At 40.0% G+C, this 23,902-nt stretch overlaps 1 protein-coding gene across 1 annotated transcript; it reads left to right on the top strand.

The window, feature by feature from the left end:
* The first annotated feature begins 21,124 nt into the window (after window positions 1–21,124).
* On the top strand, window positions 21,125–23,885 carry fdx2 (ferredoxin 2). Its single transcript, XM_082536364.1, has 5 exons — window positions 21,125–21,351; window positions 21,687–21,738; window positions 22,318–22,424; window positions 22,511–22,598; window positions 22,712–23,885. The coding sequence occupies exons 1-5, from the start codon at window positions 21,165–21,167 to the stop codon at window positions 22,866–22,868; spliced, it is 591 nt and encodes a 196-aa protein (XP_082392490.1). The 5' UTR covers window positions 21,125–21,164; the 3' UTR covers window positions 22,869–23,885.
* The last annotated feature ends 17 nt before the right edge of the window (window positions 23,886–23,902 follow it).

Here is a 23,902-nt window from a genome sequence, read left to right as displayed (position 1 = left end):
TCTGGAATTCACAATTTAGCAACAGTGTCTGTCAGCTTTCACCTTACACCTTTGAACAGCATTCTGTGACAATGTGTTTCCACTTTGTACATTAATCACATTCCCACCCATTCCTGTTCCACTCGCCGTGCCGCCTTTGTTTTCCTCTGTATCTGGCCGATTTGGCTCTTTAAGGGCGGCAATAACATCAATTTACCCAATTAAACCAGAATGCGTGAAGACTTAGCACGTTGCTGCTCTCAAGCCAAATATGTAATTGAGCTAATAGCAGCTGTTCAAACCGGATCTTATAACACATTCACATGTTCCATTAGGAGCTGCACTTGCAAGCCAGCGGCGGAGTGACTGGCTCCAGATGTTCCTCAGAGTGCTGAAAAAAGCCTCCCAGGACACAACAGAGGAGATGAGGAGATGTGTTTTCTGTCGCAATAGAAAAATGAGAATCTTCCCTGTTGATTTTTAAATACCCTAAAAGGATATCTATTTTTACCAGCTCTGAGCTTATAGGGCTTCATTTAATCATGCAGCCTTTCTTTGGCATAAAATAGATTGTGGCCCCATTAGCTGTCCAAATGATAAGGACACAGAGATTCTGTTATCATATTTTTGGCTCGGAAAAAGGCAACGATTGAGTCACATATCGAGAACAGAGCAGATTTGGGAAAATTCTGCTTATGTTTCTCTATTGCTTCATTGTTAAGCGGATCTTTGTTTGTACTTGTTTCACAGATGTGTCCTGAGGTGTTTATGACGGTGTTTGTTTCTGCCAGTGAGAAAGATTTCTATTGTTTCGTGCAGAGAAATTGGCATCTTATTAGCACCATCTATATAAACTACTGTTTCAAGGTTTGCTGCCAGGAAACCTTTCCAAGACCAGACAGCTGCGTTCTCAAGGGAAAGTTATTATTGTTGTTGCTCTCCTCTGTCAGTTTACACAGACGTTTGGGAGCTTTTTTTTTTTTTTAATTTTTCTGTCATCATTCAGGATTTCGCCTTTTCGTCTGTCAAGCATTTCATATTCGAGCTCATTAAATCTAAGCCTCCAGCCAAGATAATTTATGCATATTAAATATGATCAATTAATTAAACTCTTATTTTACTCACTTTATCATGGCAGCTGAGATTGTGATTTAAGAAACACAGGTTATCGGAAACATCGCGATTTTAAAGCCATAGCGATTGAATTCATGTCGTTTAAACTCTTGTCATTGCTTTCAGTGGTCTGCATTTTCAGTAAATTGCTTACATCAGTAATTGCTTTCCGGTAGGTCTCCAAGAGGCACGGGAAATCTGAAAATTTGATCTAAATACTAAACCGCTTAAAAATGGGTTGGAACCTCTGCAGTTATTTTAATTGTGGCGAGAGCTCCTGACTCAATGCTCAGGACAAAATGTAGTCTGGTTTTGTTTGTGTAAATGAGCAGTCACAATGCTCATTTTGTTTTAAGTTCACCTTTGCAAAGTAAAGAAGTAAAGAAAGTGGACCAACCTATTGTTAGATATACAAGGGGGAGTTCATTTTTCTTTGTTAAAGTTCAGTTTTACATCTATAATCTATTGATATTAATTATACAATCGATACACGGAGGAGGAAATTCCCATAAAAAAGAGCCTGTTTGGAAGTCATGTATGGGAATGAAAACTTTAGTCCCTTATTTTTGTACCTGCCTACAGAGAAACTTCATTGGAAGCAAAACTCATGTATTCATACTTTTTCTCAGGAAAAAGGAAGTAAGGTTATCTGCACTATTTCATGCTGGGATCAAATAAAACAGAATATGGTTTATCTTTTCTTTTTTCCTGTCCCGTTTGGCTCTTTTGCCATCAGAATTATTGTCTAAAGGCGAAGAAAGATGCCCAACGGATTTACTTTACCAAATGGACCATCCCAGCCTCTCTGTAATGGTCTATTTGATTCACCTTTTATTGTTTATTTTATTTTATTTTTACTTGTTAATTACGGGACAGACTGGGGAAAAGAAAGGGGAGAAAGAAGAGGGACGTGGATAAAGGGCAAAAAACAAAAACCAACAAAATAAGCAGACAAAAAATACATCTATCAATCACCTGGATCACCTGTTGACAGGGCTGGACTGGGACAAAAAAAATCGGCCCGGGCATTTTGACTAGAGACCGGCCCACCAAAAATGTGATGTCATTCAGGGGTAAAACCGCAAAGGATTCTGGGAACTTGTGGCAAGAGGTACTAGCGCATGCAGGCTTTCAATTGAACTCAGTTACACAGCGATAAAAAGAAACAAAAAATAGCCGGTGTTGTGCCAAAAAGCGATTGTCTGCCAAAAACTGATTGCTCGTATTTAAATTGCTATAAGTAACTTGTTGGACTATAATATGTGAAACATATGTCAAATGCATCCCTCATGGATGACATAAAGTCATCTCTCCATCTCTCTCTCCTGCTCTTCTGTCTCCTCTGTCACAGACTTCTCCACTTTTGATGATAAATCAGCCTGGTGCAACCTGTAAGGATTGGCACAATTGTTAAGATTTTTGAGGAGTTTGAGAAACTAACCTTAAGCATAAAATAAAATTTACTATCAGTAACTTCATAGCACCCGCCCAGCAGTATATAAACTCCGTCATGCTAGCTAGTACGCAGTACCAGTTATTCTAAGCGACTGTAAAAAGTCAGCACAACGAAAACAAACTCCAACTAAACTTGGTTTATATCTGACACAGACAGCAGGTCATAACTTCTTACCTGAAGTTCAGTTCCTCTGCCACTATGACCGGCGGCCGCCTCGGGTCTCTACTCCTCTTGCCTCCCCTTTCCCTTATCCACCTGCTGGCCTCCACCACTTGCTGATGTTGCTAAATCTGTGGAAGCTATGCCATAGCTACCGCCAAACAATTCAGTTATTTTTACACATTTGGCAGCGTCTGCCTGAAGGGCTTGTTTCTTTTTGGCCCTAATTTTTTCTGCACCTCCTTTCCTTTTTTTGTTCTCCATTTTCTTTAGTTCATCTATTAAGATTGCTAAACAAGAGGGAGGGTGCATCCGACCTCCTCGGCTGTAATTGGTCCAGCCCAGAGTCGATCATGACCAATTGGCCAATCCAACACCTTTCATTATTTATACCCTTCCAAAAAAAAAAAAAAAAAAAATCGATTGGCCCATAAAAACAAAAAATCGCCAGCGGCCCACCGGTATGCCCGATGGCCAGTCCAGCTATGCCTGTTGAGAAAGAAAAAAGAGAAAACAAGCAGAAGAAAAAAAAAAAAGAGCAACATAATAAACAACATCACGATGATCTATGGGAATATAACAGTAAATACTAAATATTAAACATTATAGTGCAGCACGTAAGATCGACAGCGCACTGTGTGCTTTGAGGTAGGAGCCAATAAGGGTGTAGTTTGTGTGTGTAAGTCCCTGTGTGTACACATGAGCATGAGCGCGCTTGTATTTAGAAGGTTCCTTCATGTGCTAGAGGGTGTGGGGGGGCCACAGCCCCGTCCTCCAGGGCATGAAGCAGGTATGGAGGAGATCAAAACTCCAGACATCCAGAGGCCCTCAGAACACAAGAATATGTTTTTTCAATATTTAAGTAGGACTTTATTGTAGTAATTTTGAAAACTGTGGTGTGATTAATTGTCAGTAGTTTCCTGTTGATGGCAGATAAAAAGAAAATGTGTAGAAAATAGCATTTCAACACAAAATAATTATTTTGTCAGGCTTAGAACAAAAAACGAGTGAGAACAGCTTAAAATTGAGATTTAAACCCTTAAACTTTAAATACTGAAGGCCCTAACACAAATTTAAAATCTAAACCTAAAGTAGGCCAGTGAGCCTTTTTTTTACTGAGCGCTGGTGCGGTGGTTTCTTCTGCGTCAAACAATGTGGGTTTTACAAGCTCATCTCTTCATCTGCGCTCAGTTAATGCTGGTTGTGTTCTTCTGTGGTATTGGTTTATGTGGCTCTGATCTCTTCAGCTAAATGCTCCTTGAGCAGCCAACTCAACTATAAATCTCACATTTTAAGTGGATCTTGAATCTAGAGGAGAATTTTGCCACATCACGGCTTGAGCAAAGAGTAATTGGTGTCTGTAGAGTTTTAATGAGACAGTCATTAAGGTTGCTTATGCTCCTAATGATACTAATGTGGTTGACGTCAGTTTGCATAGAGCGTAGCACCGGTTAAATGGAACTAACTGCGCTGCCTTAAACAAGAAGTGAAACAGGAAAACAGCGCAGCTTTCTAAGATAATCATCCTTCTACTTCTAAAATTGCTTCAACACATTTTCATCTGCTTAGAAACATCTATTACACACTTCTTTAAAGACGGTAAAACTGAATACTAGTAGACTAGGTGGCAGAGACTTTGTTGCCCAGAGAAGTGCAGACAGAAACTGAGTGAGACTGACGATAAGCCTCCATCACTGCTTCAAATCCCCGTTTCTTACTCTCTGCACCAGTTCAGACGTTTTCAAGACAGAGTGTATGCTGGGAGTGAAAGTTGGCCACTGAAGACCTTTGACCGTGACTGACACTAAACAAGGGAATGACGCTGGTTGTGATTGCATCAAAGAGTCTACTGTTTAGATTAAGAGCCCTTCAAGTGACCCAGATCTGTGTGATGATGTTTTAACAACATGGAATTAATGTCAGGAATGTAACATGTTAGACGACAGACAAGGACTACATGGTCTTTAGGTGATGTCACATCCTGCTGCTAATGTGCCCTTTAGAGACAGCACAGGCATTCCTTGCATTCTCGTCAGTGGAGTAGAGTAATTATACATCTTGTTTACATTCTGCAGCAGCTGTGAGTATGTTCACATTTCAAAGTAATGAAGTTACTTTTTGTTGTTTTTGTGTGTAGAGTTACCCACTGAATTATTTTCAATTCTGGGCCGGAAGAGGAACCACTTGTATTTTATCTTGCTGTTATCTCACCCATCTGTAGCGGAGCCCCCTGCAGACAAGCCATTCTCCCTTTTTTCCTCTCATTATCCCGACCCTTGTGATGATATGCTCAGGTAATGCATAGCCAGGAAGCAGCCACACGCTTGTCTCATGCTCTTTCAAAATTACCTGGCCAACCTGTACTCCACTTGTGTTTCATTGTTTTGGTTTGTCCATGACAAGCAGACCTTCAGCTGAGCAGCACTTTTTCTTTTGCTTGCATGCACACCTGTCATAGTTTTTGCATTTTTATTGTATTTTCTTAGTTAGGCAAACAAAACTTCTCACTAGTAAAGTTAAGCTTCAGCTGTCAGGCTGAGGTGAGCTTTCCAAGCTTTGCTACTGAAGTATCTTCTGATCTTCGATCTTGTTTTGGGGGTTAATTTGCATATCTCACTGCACTTTATTATTGGACCATTAGATCCAGAATCCTTAAATCCCTGTGAATCCTAGGCTGCATCCTTACCTCTCAGGTAGGAGCATAACATAATTCTGATCACAGACAATCACATTTTATGTTTTTATCTATGAAACTAATATGAGGAGATTAGAATTGTACAGTACTGTGGTTCAAAAGTCCTCAAGCCATATGTTTTTATTTTGTTAAAAGAAGAAGAAGAGGGAAACAGATTTGCTGCATTCAAACTTGAAGCATCTCCAAGTGTCCTTAATTAATTCTCATAAATTCAGAAATTTAATATTTAGTTTATTATTAAGCAACAAGTTGTTTGTGCCACTTATGGCTTCGACCTCAGGATTTATTTTTTTAAACTCTGCCCACTGCTTTTGCAATCATGATGAAATCTGACAAATTCCTTCTGTTTAGTCCAAGCTTAAAGCACCAGAACTTCACTGAGCAACATTCTTGGATTTTTTTTTCTTTCTTTCTTCCAGCTTGTCTTGCTGGTAATTTTGGATCCAATCAAAAACCAGAAGTTAAATGACCAGTGAGCCAATCCATGCTGTCATCAGAGATTCTTGTGAAGCAAGCTGCAAAGTGAGCGTGTCTTACTACTTTGTGTAAACAAACTGTGTTGTTCAGTCCTGCTCCTAGACAACTGGAGCCGTTACCAGCCACCGCAAAAACCCAAGGCTCTCTGCTTATTAAAGACTGCCTTAATCCACAGTCAGCTTCATAAGCCCCTCTACCCCTTCCTCTCCGTCCCTTCCTCCCTTCTCCCTCCAACCTCATTCTTTGTGGGTTTGGGGTTGGCGTCACAGAGATGGAAGCCAGCTCTTTCTCCCCCATCTCTCAAATTTTCCTTTTCTTAGTACTCCCTCTGCTTCTTCTCCATCTTCTCTCCTTACTTCCTCCCCTCTTTCCCTTTCTCGGGACTAGGCGTTCACATTTTTTGAAACGGAGACTTTGCCAAAGCTCAGGTCACACTGAAACAATGAGAGTTGGTTTGAGAGAAAACACAGGAAGTCAAGATGTATGGACTCCAGCAGGCCTGTGCCAGCCAGAGTGCGGTTTGTTGGTATGACCCAGCGGGTGATTTACCTCACACAGGGAGAACCCACTGAACTGAACACACACAGTAAAGTTCACCCAGACACTTGCCAGAACAATAATACACACATACTGGCATTCCAAATCCTCTACTTCCTTTTATTTTCCAACTGAACTTCAAGAAAGCAGCTCATCATAAATGGTCCAGAAAATTCCTGTTTTTTTCCAAACGTCTTTAACTTCAGCATGAGGCAGATCAGGATACCACGCAGAAAAATCCAGAAAAGAAACAAGTATGGGAATCAGACATGCATTTTATAATCAGTGTTTGTGGGGGTGTGTGAGGGTGGATTAACTCATCCAGACATCTACAAAGGAGGGTCAATTGAGCCTTTGTAGATACCACTTGAGAATGATCCTCTTTAGCTCATTTAGTTGTTGATGGTATCTGGTTATAGAGATCTAAAAATGAGTGTGGGGGGAGCTGGCCACACTCCATTTATCAAAGCGAGGAACAGAAGAAAGAAGCATGGAGGCAAGGGAGATATACCAGTGTTTGACCATAACTATTTACTGTGTGTTCTGATCCTTACATGGGGTTTTCCACCAAAGGCCTTTCAACATAGCAACATGAAACAAATTGTGGAAATGGGAGTTGGGAAGAGAACAAGAGTAATCATTAACACGAAGGAGTCTCAGAGTCAGCAGGGAGTACACTCTGTGTAAATCCTCCCATTCTGCGGTTTAATGTGAATCATTAGGAAGAGTTTGCAGAACAAGTTTTTTTTTATTGTAGCTGCTGTACAGTCACAAAGAGCGAACCTGCAAAAACGGCACACTGTGCTTTTCCTCCTGTCTCCTCCTCGACTTTTAATTCCTGGCACTGTGGCTTCTCATCAACCATAGCTCCATATTTTGCACATATGGCAAAGCTGACCTCTTGCACTGAGCCAAGTCAAGCCAACGAGCACAAAGTTGTTTGTTTTATTCGGTGAATGCAGCATTAAAGAAACATCTGTTTATTTCACTTCATGCTAAGCTCGATGGCTTTTGATTGAGAGCCCACCACCAACAGATGCCATGCAGCAGGCTCCTTCAAATACTTTGCCAGCAATCGTGACAGTCTGCAAACATTTGCACTCAGAGACACTCAAAAATGTATTAAATCCATTTTAAAAGTTGAACCAAACACATCAGCTGATAATTATGTTATTTAACAGGCCAGCTGTGGTCTGAGATGTATAAAGACAATGTTATTATGGAATCCTGAGACCAACAAAGCAACTAACTTTGTGGGTCTCATCCTGTTTGCTAAACTTTTTCAGCAAAATGTCAGCGTTGGCCCAGTGCTATGACAGTAGTATATGGAGTATAGGTTAAAATTGGCTTTGCTCTGCCCGTTCCTGCCGCTGCACACAAACATTGCAGTAAAAAAATAAAAACTGCACAGAAGGTTATGTGCAATCATAACACAAACAGATAACGATCAAATGGCAAAGAAATTGGTAAGTGACACACGAGAAGATTAAGAGAAGAAACTTCTACCAAAGTAGGAGAGGAAATGCCTGGAGGAAAGTGAATGAGCAGTATGTAATGAATTCTTTCCATGGAGGGAATTTCCACATGCATGTAGGTTAGTATTAGACTTGTCTAAATTGTATATCTTCTGTGTCAGTAGCGCCCCCCCCCACCACCACAACACACACACACACACACACACACACACACACACACACACACACACACACACACACACACACATCTGAATTGCCCTTCCTTACAGTCTTGACGATGACAAATCCACAGCTATGCAGCAATGGTAATTAAAAATCACATGCTAATGGATTAGGGGCAAATGACTATGTGACCATAAACTTGGCAGATGCTCTCTGTGGCATTGTGGCTTCCAGTAAAGATGCCGTCACCAGACTGTTATCAACACATTTTTTTCACTTTTTGACGCTTGTAGGTTTGCACTGCAAACTTTACGCGTCAAAGTTATGTATTTATCTTCTAATTTTCCCTGTGTAGTTATCGTATTTCAAAATTCTCTGCAACTTGTTTTTCATTTTTTATAAAGTGATAACTTGCACTGGCAAAGAGTCTGACTGGTTGTTTGAATGTGTTTGCAGATTTACTTCTTGTCTCTATGAAGTGATATGACGACTCGCTGCCTTCGGTACAGACTTGAGAAAATGGATGAGATAAGATAAGATAAGATAACCTTTATTAGTCCCACACGTGGGAAATTTGTTTTGTCACAGCAGGAAGTGGACAGTGCAAAAGTTATGAGGCAAAAATTAGAATACAATAAGAATAAATACAGTACACAACTGTACAGAATAGAATAAAATAAAATACTATATACAGCAGAATAAAATAAAATAAATATACAATAAGATAAAAATAGAATACAAATACAAATACTATATACAACTGAGTAAAAATACAACGATGACGAAGATAAGTGTATGAGGATAATTATAGCACCCTTTGTGTGAGTTTGTATGATCATTTCTCTGTCTGTCTGCTTCTGATGGCTTGTTTTGATGTGTACAGTGTCAGCTATGAGTGTTCATGTCCTGGAATGCGTATGACTAAACCTGCATTATGCGATCGCTTGATGCCACGGTGACACACACACACACAGTAGCATCAGACCCACCTGTTCACACCACATCACCTCACGAAGTGTCTGATTTTTTTGGTCTGGTCTCTTATCAGGGTACAAGACGGCTATTATCTAAGTCTGCATGAATTCTACACTATAAAGTGTTAAAAGAGGTGACTAAAAAAAACCCTCCTTTCCTCCGCATTTACATTGCAGTGTATACATACATCATGCATGTGGCAGCATGGCTGCATATGTGCTTTGATGTATGTGCTTTTGACCGTGACAACAGGAAACCACAGACTAATAATTCACACAGTGGGTGACAGAAGCTCTGCAATGCCCAGTGCAGATACACGATCTCGACTGAGAGGGTGCCGCTAACAGCTGCGTCATTTCCAGGAACAATCCGACCGGACCGTTCAACTGCCACCTGCCAGGCCTTTATCATCGCCTCACTGGCCTACATGTAACATTGTGCGTGTGTTGTTGTGTGTGGGACAGAGAGAGTGTGATGGACATGCCGGGTGAGGGGTGCTGAAATGTATCAACTGGTAAAGGGAAAGTGAAGACATGACTAACATAGCATCTCTTCACTGTAACGACAGTTTCTACTAAATGTGTACGAGTGGGCTGGAGATCAAACCATCAACATTGCAAGTGGTGAGAAAAAAAACCACACATATGCTCATATGCATATGTGTTAATTTCCATAACGAAAGTCATGCAAATAATAACATCTCCACACAGTAGACAAATTTTTAGAATATGAAAAGTGACCTGAAGTTCATTTACTTAACAAAATATGTGATATAAACCCTCAACTCTTCTTTGGAATACACTTCATGTAATTGGATATGTGTTTTCTGAATTCATATTATAATAAAAATTCGGTGCCAATTTGAACAAGATGACTTTTCCTGATTTTGATTAGATGCAGCTGGGTTGTTTCTCTTGCACAGTCCTTGATCCATCTCCTCATAAATCTGTCCCCTCATAATCTTCCTTCGGCCTGCTGCACAAACAATGTAGATGTAAAAAGAATGAAGGCTTTGTTTAAGTTTGCTTAAGCGTAGCTTAAATCTTAAATCATCACAGCTTTCTTAGCGCTCAGAGAGACTAATCTTCTCACATGTCTTCAACCACCGTTGAGCTTTGGGCCCTAACGCCAACATAAGAGAAAGACCAGATTAAATCTGAAGTGCACTAGAAGAAGAAGAAGGGAAAAAAAACTTGTCTGCATCTCGCTCACCCTCAGTGGTTGCAGATTTCCTTACATGACTGCAAAACAAATTTACTGAGGAGCTGTTCGTATGGCAGAACTTTGACTGATTTCACACATGTTGAGATCCTTGAAACCATTGCAAAACAGATCTCTTTGCAGGAGGTGCTTTTATTCTCTTTTAGTAGTTTTTCAAGTTTTCTAGACTAGACATGGCCTGCATACAGAAAACAAGCGTTTGACTATTTAAAAAAGTTGTCAGAAAGAATTTAACTTGATTTAACACAACTTCTTTAGACTCTGTTCGAATTCGCCCATTTACTTAACTCAGCAGCACTTTTATTTTTTATTTTTTTCTGGCTTAACCCCAATATAGCAGTTTAATTTGTGGCAAATCATATAAAACTTTTCATCAGTAAATGTGGTCCTACTTCAAACCAGCTACTTGGGGATAGCAAGTGCCACTATGAACAGTCATAGTAAGGACAGCGACATAGCCATGCTTGGCCTACACAGTGTATCTCTTATCATCCCTGCTCTGCAGTGATAACACGTCGAGCTCCAGACACCAACACCACACAGACAGGAGACGCTGACGTTAGGATGTATACTGCACACACAAATGGCACGTACCCTCACACGTGCAACGATAAACTCCAGACATAAAAGATTTAACTTATTATTTCATATCAGAACAATCACTTAATATCCTTTCTTACAAATCATTTTTAACAAGTCATTGTTGACCTTGACCAAATCTAGATTTCATTAACAGCCTGACACGATGGGGGTTTAAATGTTTTCCTGCAGACTTTGTGGCCTTTAAAGGAAATAAAGTATTAATACATTCAAGTCTCCCAAAGCGGCCGCTGTGTAATCTTAAAAATTAAGAAATACATTGTTTGTATAAATAGTCTGATATCAAGTCACGCAACTATAAAACAATAGCAGAGCCACACACAAAATAAGTTTCCTGTCTCGTGATTCTCTGAGTCGTTCCAGTCTGCCAGCTGCACTGATAACTCTGTTTAGACTGGTTATTCTGCAGATATGTGTGTCTGACGTGAAGAAAAGTTGTGCTCATGTTTGTTTTTGGTCATTGCTGGTGAGCCGGTGAGAGATGGGGGTTTATTTGAGAAAGGGTGAAAGGAGATACGTAGAGTTTGAAAGCGAATGACATATAAGTGAGGTATGCTGGGTCATGCAGAAATAATGTCTAGAGTTTGTGCCCATAGTTCACTGACACGTTTTGTAAAAAATTTGCTGAGATTAAAAAGAGAAAGTGTTCAATTAATCTATGGAATATAAATAACATTTAGACAGTCAGAACAATGTTTACCTTAGTGATATACTGGGAAAATGTTGTAGTCAACTTCCAGGTTTAATCATCACACAAGTAAAATTTGAGCCTTAGTTACTTCAACCAAATCATTTGTTTACCTGTCTGTGCTTTGAGCCTAAGGCAGAAGCTGACGCATGCAGTTTAACTATTAAAGAGTGTGAACTAAAAAGACGCACAAAAGCAGATGAATGCAAATAAGAGGCTTAGTAATGCATTGATGTTTGCCTGGGCAAAACAGGCAAAAGCCTGTTCATGCTGGTTGAGCCAATAAAAAAAACATCTGTCTTGAATTCAGTGTGACATGACAGTTTGAGAAATGTTAATGTTCAACAAAGTCAAACACTCACCACATATAGATCGTGCATTAGGTTGGACAGAGTGAGCACGTGCTGGCAAGCACCCCTTTATCCTTCTTTTTTCTATTATTATTAAATAAAAAACTGAAGCTAAATTTATAATGTGACATGTAAGAATGATATTTGATACAGGCTGATCCTTCATTTTGAAATATACTGTTGAAATGAGGAAACATTTACAGCTGCAGTAAAAATGGATTCTTGGAACGTGTGGAGTGAAACAGAGTCCAGTTTGTCACAGAGTTAGCGCCTCTCACTCCCCGAGGAGACGTCGTTCTCTGACAAAGTGTTTAATAGAGGCCAGGTCTGGAACTCCAGGTGGGTCAATTATGGTCAGTTACAACCATATCTCAACAGCAGCACACTAAACACCATGGACATACACACACATCACACACAAATAGCCAGTCTTTGTCATTTGGACTTAATTATCTGCATGTCTTTATGTGCGAGTTGATCTGATTAGTTTCATATGCACCTAGTATAGTTAAATTTTATTTATATAGAGTCTTTCAAGATCCATCCATCCATTCGCTACCGCTTATCCTTTTCAGGGTCGCGGGGGGTGCTGGAGCCAATCCCAGCTGTCATAGGGCGAGAGGCGGGGTACACCATGGACAGGTCGCCAGTCTGTCGCAGGGCCAACACACAAGGATAGACAACCATTCATACTCACATTCACACCTAGTGGCAATTTGGATTATCCAATTAACCTATCCCCACAAGCTGCATGTCTTTGGACGGTGGGAGGAAGCCGGAGTACCCGGAGGGAACCCACGCAGACACGGGGAGAACATGCAAACTCCACACAGAAAGACCCCGGCCTGATGGTGGAATTGAACTCAGGACCTTCTTGCTGTGCAGCAACAGTGCTAACCACCATGCCACCGGTGCCATCTTTCAAGATAAATATCCAAAAGTGCTTCACAACAAAAATGCTGGAACATGAAATCAAAAAATTGCCACAAAGCAAGTTTTAAAAAGATGAATTTTTAGCTGCCTTTTAAACAAGACTATGGAGTCCACAGATCTCAGGCTCAGAGGGAGAGAGTCTGGGTGCCACTTTTACAAAAGCTCTGTCACCTTTAGTTCTCAACCTTGTACGATGGGATGGGAACGAATGGATGCAAAGGTTCACTGATGTATGTGAAAAAGTCAAAACCAGAATCTTAAAGTGGACTCTTAAGTCAGCGGGGAGAGAGTGCAACTGAATTAGCAAGGATGTGACATGTGAGTACTCCTCGCAATGGCATCCCGAATAACCTCAGACGTTCCAAGGATGCTTTGTTAAAACCAATGAACAATGAATTACAACAATCCAGATGTGATGACATGAAGGCATGGATAACAATTTCCAAATCAGAGTGCGATGCAATGGAATACAAGTTGGCAATTTTTAGCGCTGTTTGTTAAGTGGCAGTCCTATAAACATGCAGATGAACACTCCCTACTAGAGACTTTAAACAGATGTAACGTTCAAATGTCCTGAAATGGGGCAACATAACTGTCAAACATGCAGTTTTATATCCCACTAACCACTGAAATTTAAGCTAATTTAGATAATGCTTCATATTAACTGCCCAAATATGTGGCTGGAGGCTTTATCAAAACGGCTTTTCAGTGGAGAGACTTGCTTTTAGAAGCACGTCTGTCCTTACATGACAACAGGAAGCAGTCTGTTGGTTCACAGTCTGATGTTCCAAGTTGGAGATTGATGACAATTGTACGATGACCACTGTGTGATTGACAGCTCAATTTGCTTTAGCAGCTCTGACAGAAGAAGAAGCTGAACGAGATGGTACACTCAATCCTGTGAGATGTTTTTCTTTTAATCGGCAAAATCAGTGACAAGAAGCACATCAGTGACCGCACTCTTGCACGGTCCTGCTTCTGTAAATAGGCCGAAAAAGAGGAACAGGGTGCTGGTTGTTTTGTTTTCCACAGTTCTGTGTGGCATAAAGTTCTCTTTAAACAATATTCTCTGTGAGACTTTACACAGAAATGTGTCTCTACAAGCCTAAAGTTTGAATCAAGATAGCCTTGACCATGTAAATTATTTTTGGCAAAATACGTTGGCATGAGCCTCGGCCATCCTTGCAGTGGAGCAGACAGAGAAAACAATATGTTGGAAAAATCACATAATTGCATTATCCAAAGCTGGAATCTAAAATATGTTTAATCTGAATGTTGCATTGCCAGTTGCATTGTCAGTATAAATTAACTGTGCTTTTATTTCTCAAAAGAAGAACGTCAAATGTACCTCCTCCCACTCTTCAGTTGCAAGAGTACCAAATGTGTGTTCATTAGCCACAACAAACTATCCCCAGCAGCTCCACCGTCTACTCTGATTGTTTGCTAAAAGTTAATATGTTAGACAGTAACAGCAGATAAAGTAGGAAACAAAATACAGATGTCTTGGGCCAGGAGATGGGTGTCACATGCAAGGAAAGCAAGTCAGAAACTTTTCTGTGTGGACTAAAAGATTTCTGGTGACGCTCTTTTTATTGGATTCGTCGACAATGACAAAGGATAAGCATGTGATCATGATCATGTGATCATGCTGTTGACACAGCTGTTCTCTCTTTAAATCTCCATTTTATGTTCATAACATTCAAGCCAAATTAGAGCAGATCTAATTTCTTTGTGTATTCAGATTTGGTGACACACTTTGTTACACCTCCATCACCTCAAGCTTCTGACCTAACTCTGCAGCCTTTCTTTATCTGGTGTCAAAGGTCAACAGCCAGTGGTCAATGCTGTCTATCAGAGGCCAGACAGAAGTCGAACAGAGTTCGAAAACACTAAACTGCGTCTAGACATCAAACTAAAGCAAACGTTACATTTGCTGTCCTCTGCACAACTTTTGTGTGTTGCGCGTAAAAGGTCATTAATCAAAAACAATGCAACACAGCGTCAGGCCCTAGGGAGACTCTTGAAGTTTTCTCACATTTAAATGTTTGACATACAGTTCATAAAGAAAGAGTCCCGGAAGCATTAAGCTCTCCCAGACACTGAGTAAGAAAGCATTCATCATGCTGTGATGCCAGGTCCCAGGCTGTTGCCGTGTTTACTCAGATTATGGTAAGTTTCCTTTTTGCCTGGCTGAGAAACAAGCTTTCCCACACCCGTGAAGCATGAAAGGGCATAAGGGCACTTTCTTTCTTTTTTAACCTGCTTCTAATTAGTGTGTGTGACTCATCGGAGAGGATGGGACAATAACCGTGCTGCTCATATGCAGGCATGCACTTGAAACGAAGTATGCAAACACACACTGGTTTCAAGCTTTAAGATGAAGATAAGATTAAATGCAACTCAATTACAAAACATAGTCAGCAGCGATTCAGCAGTGATGATGAAACTAATCTCGACATTTCATTTTAACTTAAAGGTCTCATTTAGCCGGGCACTAAAAGTTGAAGGAAATAAACGCATTCTTTGGCTGCATCATTCAAAGCTGCTTCAAAGCCAGTGCTGTTCCATAAAGCATTAAAACTGTTCACTTCCTTAAAATCGCACATCTGACATCTATCTAACTCTAGGCAGACTGGTCCCAAAGGAGTGCAATAAAACATCTGAAATCAAACAAAATTGCTGCTGTCATTCAACTTAGTGGCCCAATAAACAACACCACAACTGATGATACTGACAATAAAGCCAGAAACGACATTAAATGCAGGAAATGAAATGTGAACAGAAAGCAGACATTTTCAAGCGAAATCCTCCAACACTCGCAAACATTCAAGAACTTACACTTTCTTTTATTCTTAATGGAAACAAACAATCCAATTTGTTATTCTATAATCTTCCTATTGTCAGTGATCTAAATTCTTTCTGACTTACACAGTCGGTGGCGCTCATCCTCGACTCCATTTGTTACTGCTTCCATAACAACACCCACATGTATAGCTCCATTTTTTTTTTCATTAAGGCTAAACTAAGTTTTACAAATGCTATTCGGAAATGAGTAGCCTATGTGCTGAAATTCGGGGGACTATTTTCCCCTGTGGTTAAATACTCATTGGGTAACTTATGCATGACCCTTATGAAATAAATAAATAAATAAATAAATAAATAAATAAATAAATAAATAAATAAAGGGACGTCATCCAGCTCTTTGGCTGTTATTGATCACTTTTGAATAGCTTGGAGATCAACGTGGAAAGCAAGATATACCGTATGGATTTACCTGCACGCCAAATTTTTGTGTTAAGGGTGAATCTTTTATGCTATTTTTTCTAGCAGTGGCTGAATAAATATACATAAATATACATTCACTGGCCACTTTATTAGGTACAGCTTGTTAGTACTGGGTTGGACCCCCTTTTGGTTTTGAAACGTCTTTAATTCTTCATGGCATAGATTCAACAAGGCACTGGAAATATTCCCGAGATTTTGACAGCATCAAACAGTTACTGCATATTTGTCACCTGCACATCCATGATGGGACTCTTCTCTTCTTCTCTTGGCATGATTTGAGCTTTGTGATTATCCTGCTAAAAGCAGCTAGCAGAAGATGGTTATGCTGTGATCATGCAGGGATGGACATGGTCAGCAAGTAAAGGGCCCAAAGTGTGCCAACAAAAACACCATTACACTACCACCAGCTTGAACGACTGTTGCAAGGCAGGAGGGACCCATGCTTTCATGTTTATGCCAAACTATAACCTTGACTCCTGAATGTAGCAGAAGAGACTCCTCGGACCAGGCAATGCTTTTCCAATTTTCTGTTGTCCAGTTTCATTGCTCCTGTGTAGTCTTCTGCTGCTGTAATCGATCTTCTTGAGGGTTTGCTGCATTGTGTATTCAGAGATGCACTTCTGCATACGTTGGTTGTAATAAGCAGTTGTTTGAGTCACCTTCCTGTCAGCTCAAAAGAGTCTAGCCATTTTGCTCTGACCTCTGGCAAGTCATCAACAAGCCATTTCCAGAGAACTGTCGCTCACTGGATATTTTCCTTTTTTTTCCTGACCATTTTCTGTAAACCCCAGAGACGATTATGCGGGAAAATCCCAGTTTTTTTTTTTTAACATTCAGACCAGCCGGTCTGGCACCAACAACAACCATGCCACATTCAGAATCGCTTAACTGATGCTCAGTTTGAACTTCAGTGAGTGGCCTTCATCATGTCAAAATGCCTAAAGGCACTGAGTTGCAGGTGATTGGATGATTCGAAATTTGCATTTAACAAATAAGTGCACATATTTGCACATATTCAACTCTGTATATTTTATATATTTTATTATTATTATTATTATTTATTTATTTTTTTTACTATTTAATTTGTAAAAATGTGTATACACACACACACACACACACACACACACACACACACACACACACACACACACACACGTAGGAAAATATTTAGTATACACATCCAGAAATGCATACACTATTATATATTGTACATATATTTATTAGTTTCAGGTTGGCCATTCTTGTATTTTGCTCGTTTGTGTTGTTGTGTTTGCACATCTCTGTTGCTTGAGGGGCTCGCACACAAGAATTTCACTCGCATGTGCTGTGCCAGTGTGCCTGCACATGTGATGTGACAATAAAAGTGATTTGATTTGATTAAGTAGGCTGTTCGTGTGTACTTAACAAAGTGTCCAGTGAGTATATGTTATATAATAGGACTTGTTTAAAGTTAAAAAGAAGGAGGGAAAAGCTGCATTGTGGTGCATTGGAGAGAGGTGGGAGGGTGGGGTGACATTAACAAGGAAAAAGAACAGGGGGAGTGCTGATAGGAGTAATTGAAAGCACCCAAAGTACTGCAGACAAAAAATTTGTTTTTCCATGTCCCTGGAAACATAAGCAGCACACATATATGCATGCTGTAGTTCCTGGAGATTCACCAGGTCACTGCATAACTGCAAAATGTCTCTGCACTATTCATAATGTCTCCGCTTAACTCTGTGTTAGCAACATTTGTTAAGAGAGGGGTTTTTTTTTTTAATCCAAGGGTGTGTGCTGTGTGACCACATCATTTCTAAGAAGTGCCTTGTTTAAATATTACAGTTGTGAGTAGATTAAAAAAGTATGAATGTGGGGGTGTTTGGGTTTTTGCACAGCATAGTCATCAGGAACCAAAGAAAATGTAATCTTAAGGAACAGCTACAGGCCACCTAGCTAACCAAGTCAAGCGTTAAGAAACTCCACCCAATACATGTCAATACACACTCAAACACACACACACACACACCACAGCGATCCTGCAGGACCTCAGGACAAAAGATGTAGTAGGGGATTTAAATTCACAGACTTCTCAGACACACAGCTAAACTGTCCCTTGAAGATAGTACTGTGCAGGTGTGTGTGTGTGTGTGTGTGTGTGTGTGTGTGTGTGTGTGTGTGTGTGTGTGTGTGTGTGTGTGTGTGTGCGTGCGTGCGTGCGTGCACACATAAAGTGTAACAGTGTTTCATTATGTGGATTTAGAGTACATTAAAAGTTATAATCTATATGCCAGCGAGTTGAGTGCAAGGGCTTACTATAAAATAAAGGGAAAAAAGCAGACAGAGGTCCCCATTTACTTTTTATTGCCATCCACATGGGAGGAACCTCCACAGCCAGAACCAGATGGGGGGTTTAGTGTGCATCTTAAACCCACTTTAAGTGTCTGCTTTTCCCCAAACCATAGTTCATTATGACACAGTGAAGGAAAGATAAGAAGTGAAACAAGACTTCTAGTGATATCACGCAGAATGAGCTCATCGTTTTTTATTATAGGGTCCCTGAGGCCAATAAATTACACCTCAAGTATCAACGCAGTGCTTTTCTGCAAAAGGGTTACATGTTTAATAGCAGCTGACTTTTTGCTCGAGTGGAAGTTGAGCACAAGAGACAGAGCAAGAGAGAAACAGAGCGGCTGAGCCTTTAACCTGCCTCTAGTCATAACATCACGTCTTTGTCTTTACACGCAGTGGTCTCAGTCATACAGGGTCCTGCTGCCAGCCTGCATCGTTTCTTATCTAAGATTGCCTTCAGCACATGCAGAACAGGGCAAAACATGAATTTATTGTTGTGTACTGTAGGCCATTTACAGAGGGAAGCACTGGGGCAAAACTGTCTAATACTTCTGAAATATAACCTGCTTCCTTAATCAGAACCATATAATTTTAACAGGCTTAGACTAGTCAAAGCTGCAGCTGTGTTGCATAAGTATGTTATATAAAATGTCTTCTTTTAAACAGATTGAAATTGACTGCCATATTTTTTTTCACATTAGGACGTTATTTATATTATAACACTGAAGTATGTTTTGCATATGTGCTTATAGCGCCTAAGTGTATGAAAATGTATTTCTACAAGACATTTTGTTTAAATAGAAGGTAAAATAAAAAACCTATATAGTCTATAATAACTTAGATGTGCCAGTGCCTAATGGAGGCAAACTAATCTTGCTGTTTGTACTGAGTTCAATCGATTCTTTTTTTAAACCGTTAGTTGATTTCAGTTTATACTGAGTCTCCTGTGGTTAAATGTAATTTGAAACACGTTGTCAGTTTTCTTTTTAAGGTATTAGTTCTTCAGTATTGTCTTTCAATGCTAGTTTATACAACTGTATAAAAGTCTTTAGCAATGACTCAGTGGAAAGACAATACTTGTTGAATATCTACTGAAACATTTGAAGACATAAATGGAAATAGAGTATATATGCAAAAACATAGATAGTAAAAGTCTAGGGAGCTTGAAAGTCAGCTTTAGGTATAATCACCTTTATTTCTCAACATGGCCTGTACTTTCATAGGCAAGCTTTCTTATACTTTCTTTAAGTAGTCTTCAGGAATAGTTCTCCAGGCTTCTTGTATTAAATTCAACGCTCTTCTCTGGATGTTGGCTGCCTTTTGTTCTGTTCTCTGTTAAGATGAGCTCACGCTGCTTTAATAATGTTGAGGTCCAGCCTCTGGGGAGAAGCAGGGTAAGAAGCAGGGTACACCTTGGATGGGTCTCCAGTCCATTCACACTCACATTCACTAATTAAACTAATCCCACTGACTGCACGTCTTGAGACTGTGGGAAAAAGCCAGAGTACCCAAAGAGAACCCACGCACACATGTGGAGAACATGCCAGGTCAGTGGATTTAAACCCAGGACCTCGCTATGATGACTCAGTGCTAACCACCACACCACTGTTCTCCCATGTTCCATTGTGTGAGCGTGTGTGTTTTGCTTTCTGTCCCAGTTTGCTTTTACTGGACTGACAGAATGTTTGGAATCATTTTCATATTAAAAAAAATATATTATATTGGCTCTCAGATCCTTCCCAGACGGTTTTGCATGGTGGATCAAATTATTATTTTTTTTTTTTTGCATTCTGAATTCTATCATTTAGACTCAAACTGACAGTCTCCACTGTGGTTTACAGATGGCTGTAGATACTTTATATCCTATATATGACGACGATTTGAACCAGAAATGTCAAATTCAGATTCATCATTCCATAAGACCTGTTGCCGTCTCAGCCTTTTCCCCCTGTTTCCCTTCCTTAGCAGTTCCTTCTTCACATCCACCCTTTCACTGAGACCATTTCTGTTGAGGCTGAATCAAACAGCAAATGCAGAGGGGCAAGATGCACCTCTCACGTCCTGTGTCAGGACTGTGCTGGATCTTCTTCTCTTTCTTAAGTACATGACTTTCCGATACTGTTCATCTGCTGTGGGTAGTTTTCTTTTAGGCCTGCCACTTTTTTTTGTCATTCACTTGTGCAGTTTCCTCATTTTAAGGAATTACATGGAAATCTGCCTGTGTGAAAGTAAAATATAAATAAATGAGGGATGGCTCGAGACTTTTTCGTGGTGCTGTACTTCAGTACAAATTCCTGTGATACTTAATTACATACGTACTTCAATTTCTAAAATATATGAGAGCTTTATGTGCTGACTTTTTATAGTAAGCTGTATCATAAAATTATTCATATGTGCAACCTGTTAAACAGATAAGCAGTGAAAAGAAAGTTCAAAAATGCAGCATTCACATATTAATACAACAACACTAATGACTACCATAGACAGTCCCTCTCACAGGCTGCTTTCAACATAATGCGCTCTGCCACTTTTAGCACTTTCAGTAAATTTTATCGTATAAGTTCATTTAGGTCCACGTGTAAACGTTTGTAACACAGACATAATCGGCCTTCTCTCACGTGCAGCTGGTGACGCGGGGGCACCCTCTGCTGTCAGAGCAGCTCTACACAGCAGAAATGTCACCGCTCCGTTTCCTATTGGCTGCGTGCAGTCATGTGACCAAAACAGAGTCATGGCGGCCTCTGCTGCAGTCCGGTCGAGCATGGGACTCACTTTGAGGCTTTCTCGAGTTATCCCGGACTGTAGCACGTGTCCACTGTTCAGGTTAAAGTGTAATGCGAAGAATGTGGCTAATTTACAAAGGAGGGGGTCCTTTGATAGTCTCCGGACGATAAACCGACACTTACAGACGAGTATAGGTGAGTGATGCAACCTGCTAGCAATTTAGCCTAAAGCCGGTGGCTTTCCTGTCAGGACTGTTGGTTTACGATAAGTCTGAATAAGTGCTCATAAGTTTTCTTCTTGATGAAGTTTCAGTCATCGGCGATGCCAGCCAAGTTTGGTCAGTAAAATTAGCAGTAATCTGCCTGGAAAATCGGTTCAATAACACTTGCGTAACTTCGTTTCGGCAATCCCAGTTAGGGATGTAAAACTTGGGTGCAACAAGTAAATCAGTCCCATTATCAAAGTGAAGGAGCTGATGTCACCTTTGAATACTCTCACAGTAATGATGGCTGTGTTGCTCTTTCCCCAGGTCTTTACCACAGTGAGGAGGGGAGCTCCAATGCAGAGCACCCTGAGGATGTGTAAGTCAGCTGAGGCTTTTATTGTGAAACAACAGGGTACGGTGAACTGCACATAAATGGATACATCGTAATACTTTTAATAAGAATTGTTATCACAGCTACTTCTGTCAAAAACTAAAGCCGAAGTTAGACGTAAGTGTAAATGGAAAATTAAAACTCACAACCAAGGCAGCGGCTGGATCCAGTTTAAAAGCACCCTAAACCATTAAAGAGTGCTTATGTGAGTTATTAATTTGAGAGCACATACTTAAAAATAAGCAGACCTCTTGTTGCATTTAAAGTTATTCTTATTTAAAAATAAATAAAATGCCAGATAAGATTAAAAAATAGACCTCTGATACTTAATAGATAAAATCATTTATAGATTTTCAGACTTCATTATTTATATATGTTTTGTATATTATAAGTTGAGAATGGTGGAATAAACACTTAAATTATGGCCAAACACACATAAATGTCCGTTTCTTTGAAAAACAAATTTACTTTAATAGCTCATGTAATCTTGAATGCATCACAGACATGAAATGTTGTGTCACCTGTTTGTTTGTTGCTTTTAATAGTTTGATGTCTTCTGTTCAGTGTCAGCGTGGTGTATATAGATCGGTCAGGCCAGAGGATCCCTGTGAAAGCTAAAGTGGGAGACAATGTCCTCTACCTGGCTCACAAGCATGGCATTGAACTGGAAGGTGAGGGTCGTTACAGATGAACTGTAGATGAACACCATTATCCTTGCACCATTGTCATTGAGATATTTGTGTCTTGTAATATTTAGGAGCCTGTGAGGCGTCTCTTGCTTGCTCAACATGTCATGTTTATGTGAGTGCTGCTCATTTTGACAAACTGCGAGAACCTGAAGAGAGGTAGGACTGCTACCAGTGCCATCTTATTTAACCATGTCACATTAAGTTTGACAAATCTATGTGATGCAGTTCGAAAGAAAATCATTATTACTGACACATATATCCATTCATAGGGAGGATGACATGCTTGACATGGCACCGATGCTGCAGGAGAACTCCAGGCTGGGATGTCAGATCATTCTCACTCCGGAGCTTGATGGGATTGAAATCACCTTGCCCAAAGTCACCAGGAACTTCTACGTGGATGGCCATGTTCCCAAACCTCACTGACAAGTGAGATGGGGTGTTCAGAAAAATTGGAGCTTTTAGCTTTGCGCTAAGCACCATATGTACTGGTTGAGTTTGGGAGGGGGGTGCAACCATGAAGAAAAGCATGACAAGGATAGAAAAGTCCGTAGCAACTCCCAAGATGTCTTAACAACTGACTAATTCTACAGTTAACCACTGACAGGACAGTCCTAGGCAGAGTCAGACACTATATCTCACAGGTGATGTTACTTCGGGGGGAAAAAAACTTTAAAAAACGAAAAGATGTTTAACAAATCCTGTGTTTTTTTTTGTTTTGGGGGGTTTGTGGCGTCTTCTCAGGCCAGCTTTAAGACACAATTCAATCAAACTGTTCTTTTTTTTTTGGAAAAAAAGAGAACTGCAGGGGGAGACTTTATTTAACAGAGTTAAATCTTTTGTGTTGATTAATGGAACATTCCTTGTTACAGCTCAAATGCGCACAAGTATCACAAGATTGTTATTGTTTTGGCTAGTCCATTATTATCAATATATGCATAGCATTTACTTTTGTATGCACCATGCTCATTTATACATTTTTGTGTCTATGATGTAGAAGTACATGCTCACTGCCATAATCATCCTATTCTGCAAGACAGAAAAAAGCCATAAACAGTCATGTTTGCCTGATTCTTAAACACGGGCTCCTAAGAAATCAAAGCAGAATTTATACTGTTGAAACGTATTTTGTATTTGCTCCAAACATTTCAGAAACATTCATGTGAATTGCATTTCAGATAAAGTGTTTTCTTTGCAACTGTCAGTGATTAAGGCTTGATTAGAGGATCTGGTCCAGCTGGATCCACAACAGGATGGTGGAAGTGGAAGCATGTCTGCTTGGAAGCTGGTGATCTTCATGTTACCATAGTTTAAGTTTACCACATCTACCTTTTACTCAAGTCTACTGTACTTGTCCAACTTACGCACAAGTGAATTGTGTATTTTATGTCTGATGAAATACAAATGTTTTAAGTTGTGCAATAAAATCAGTTTAAAAAGCTATTTTGAGTAGTGCACTC

Source organism: Aulonocara stuartgranti, assembly GCF_965226115.1.
Source record: "Aulonocara stuartgranti genome assembly, chromosome: 6".
Classification (NCBI taxonomy): domain Eukaryota; kingdom Metazoa; phylum Chordata; class Actinopteri; order Cichliformes; family Cichlidae; genus Aulonocara; species Aulonocara stuartgranti.
This window is presented reverse-complemented; position numbering and strand designations above follow the sequence as displayed.

Coding starts and splice junctions, on each gene's coding strand:
- fdx2 (XM_082536364.1), top strand. CDS start 21,165: ATGGCGGCCTCTGCTGCAGTCCGGTCGAGCATGGGACTCACTTTGAGG. Junction 21,739..22,317: donor GCAGAGCACCCTGAGGATGT/GTAAGTCAGCTG, acceptor TCTTCTGTTCAG/TGTCAGCGTGGTGTATATAG. Junction 22,425..22,510: donor GCATGGCATTGAACTGGAAG/GTGAGGGTCGTT, acceptor TGTAATATTTAG/GAGCCTGTGAGGCGTCTCTT.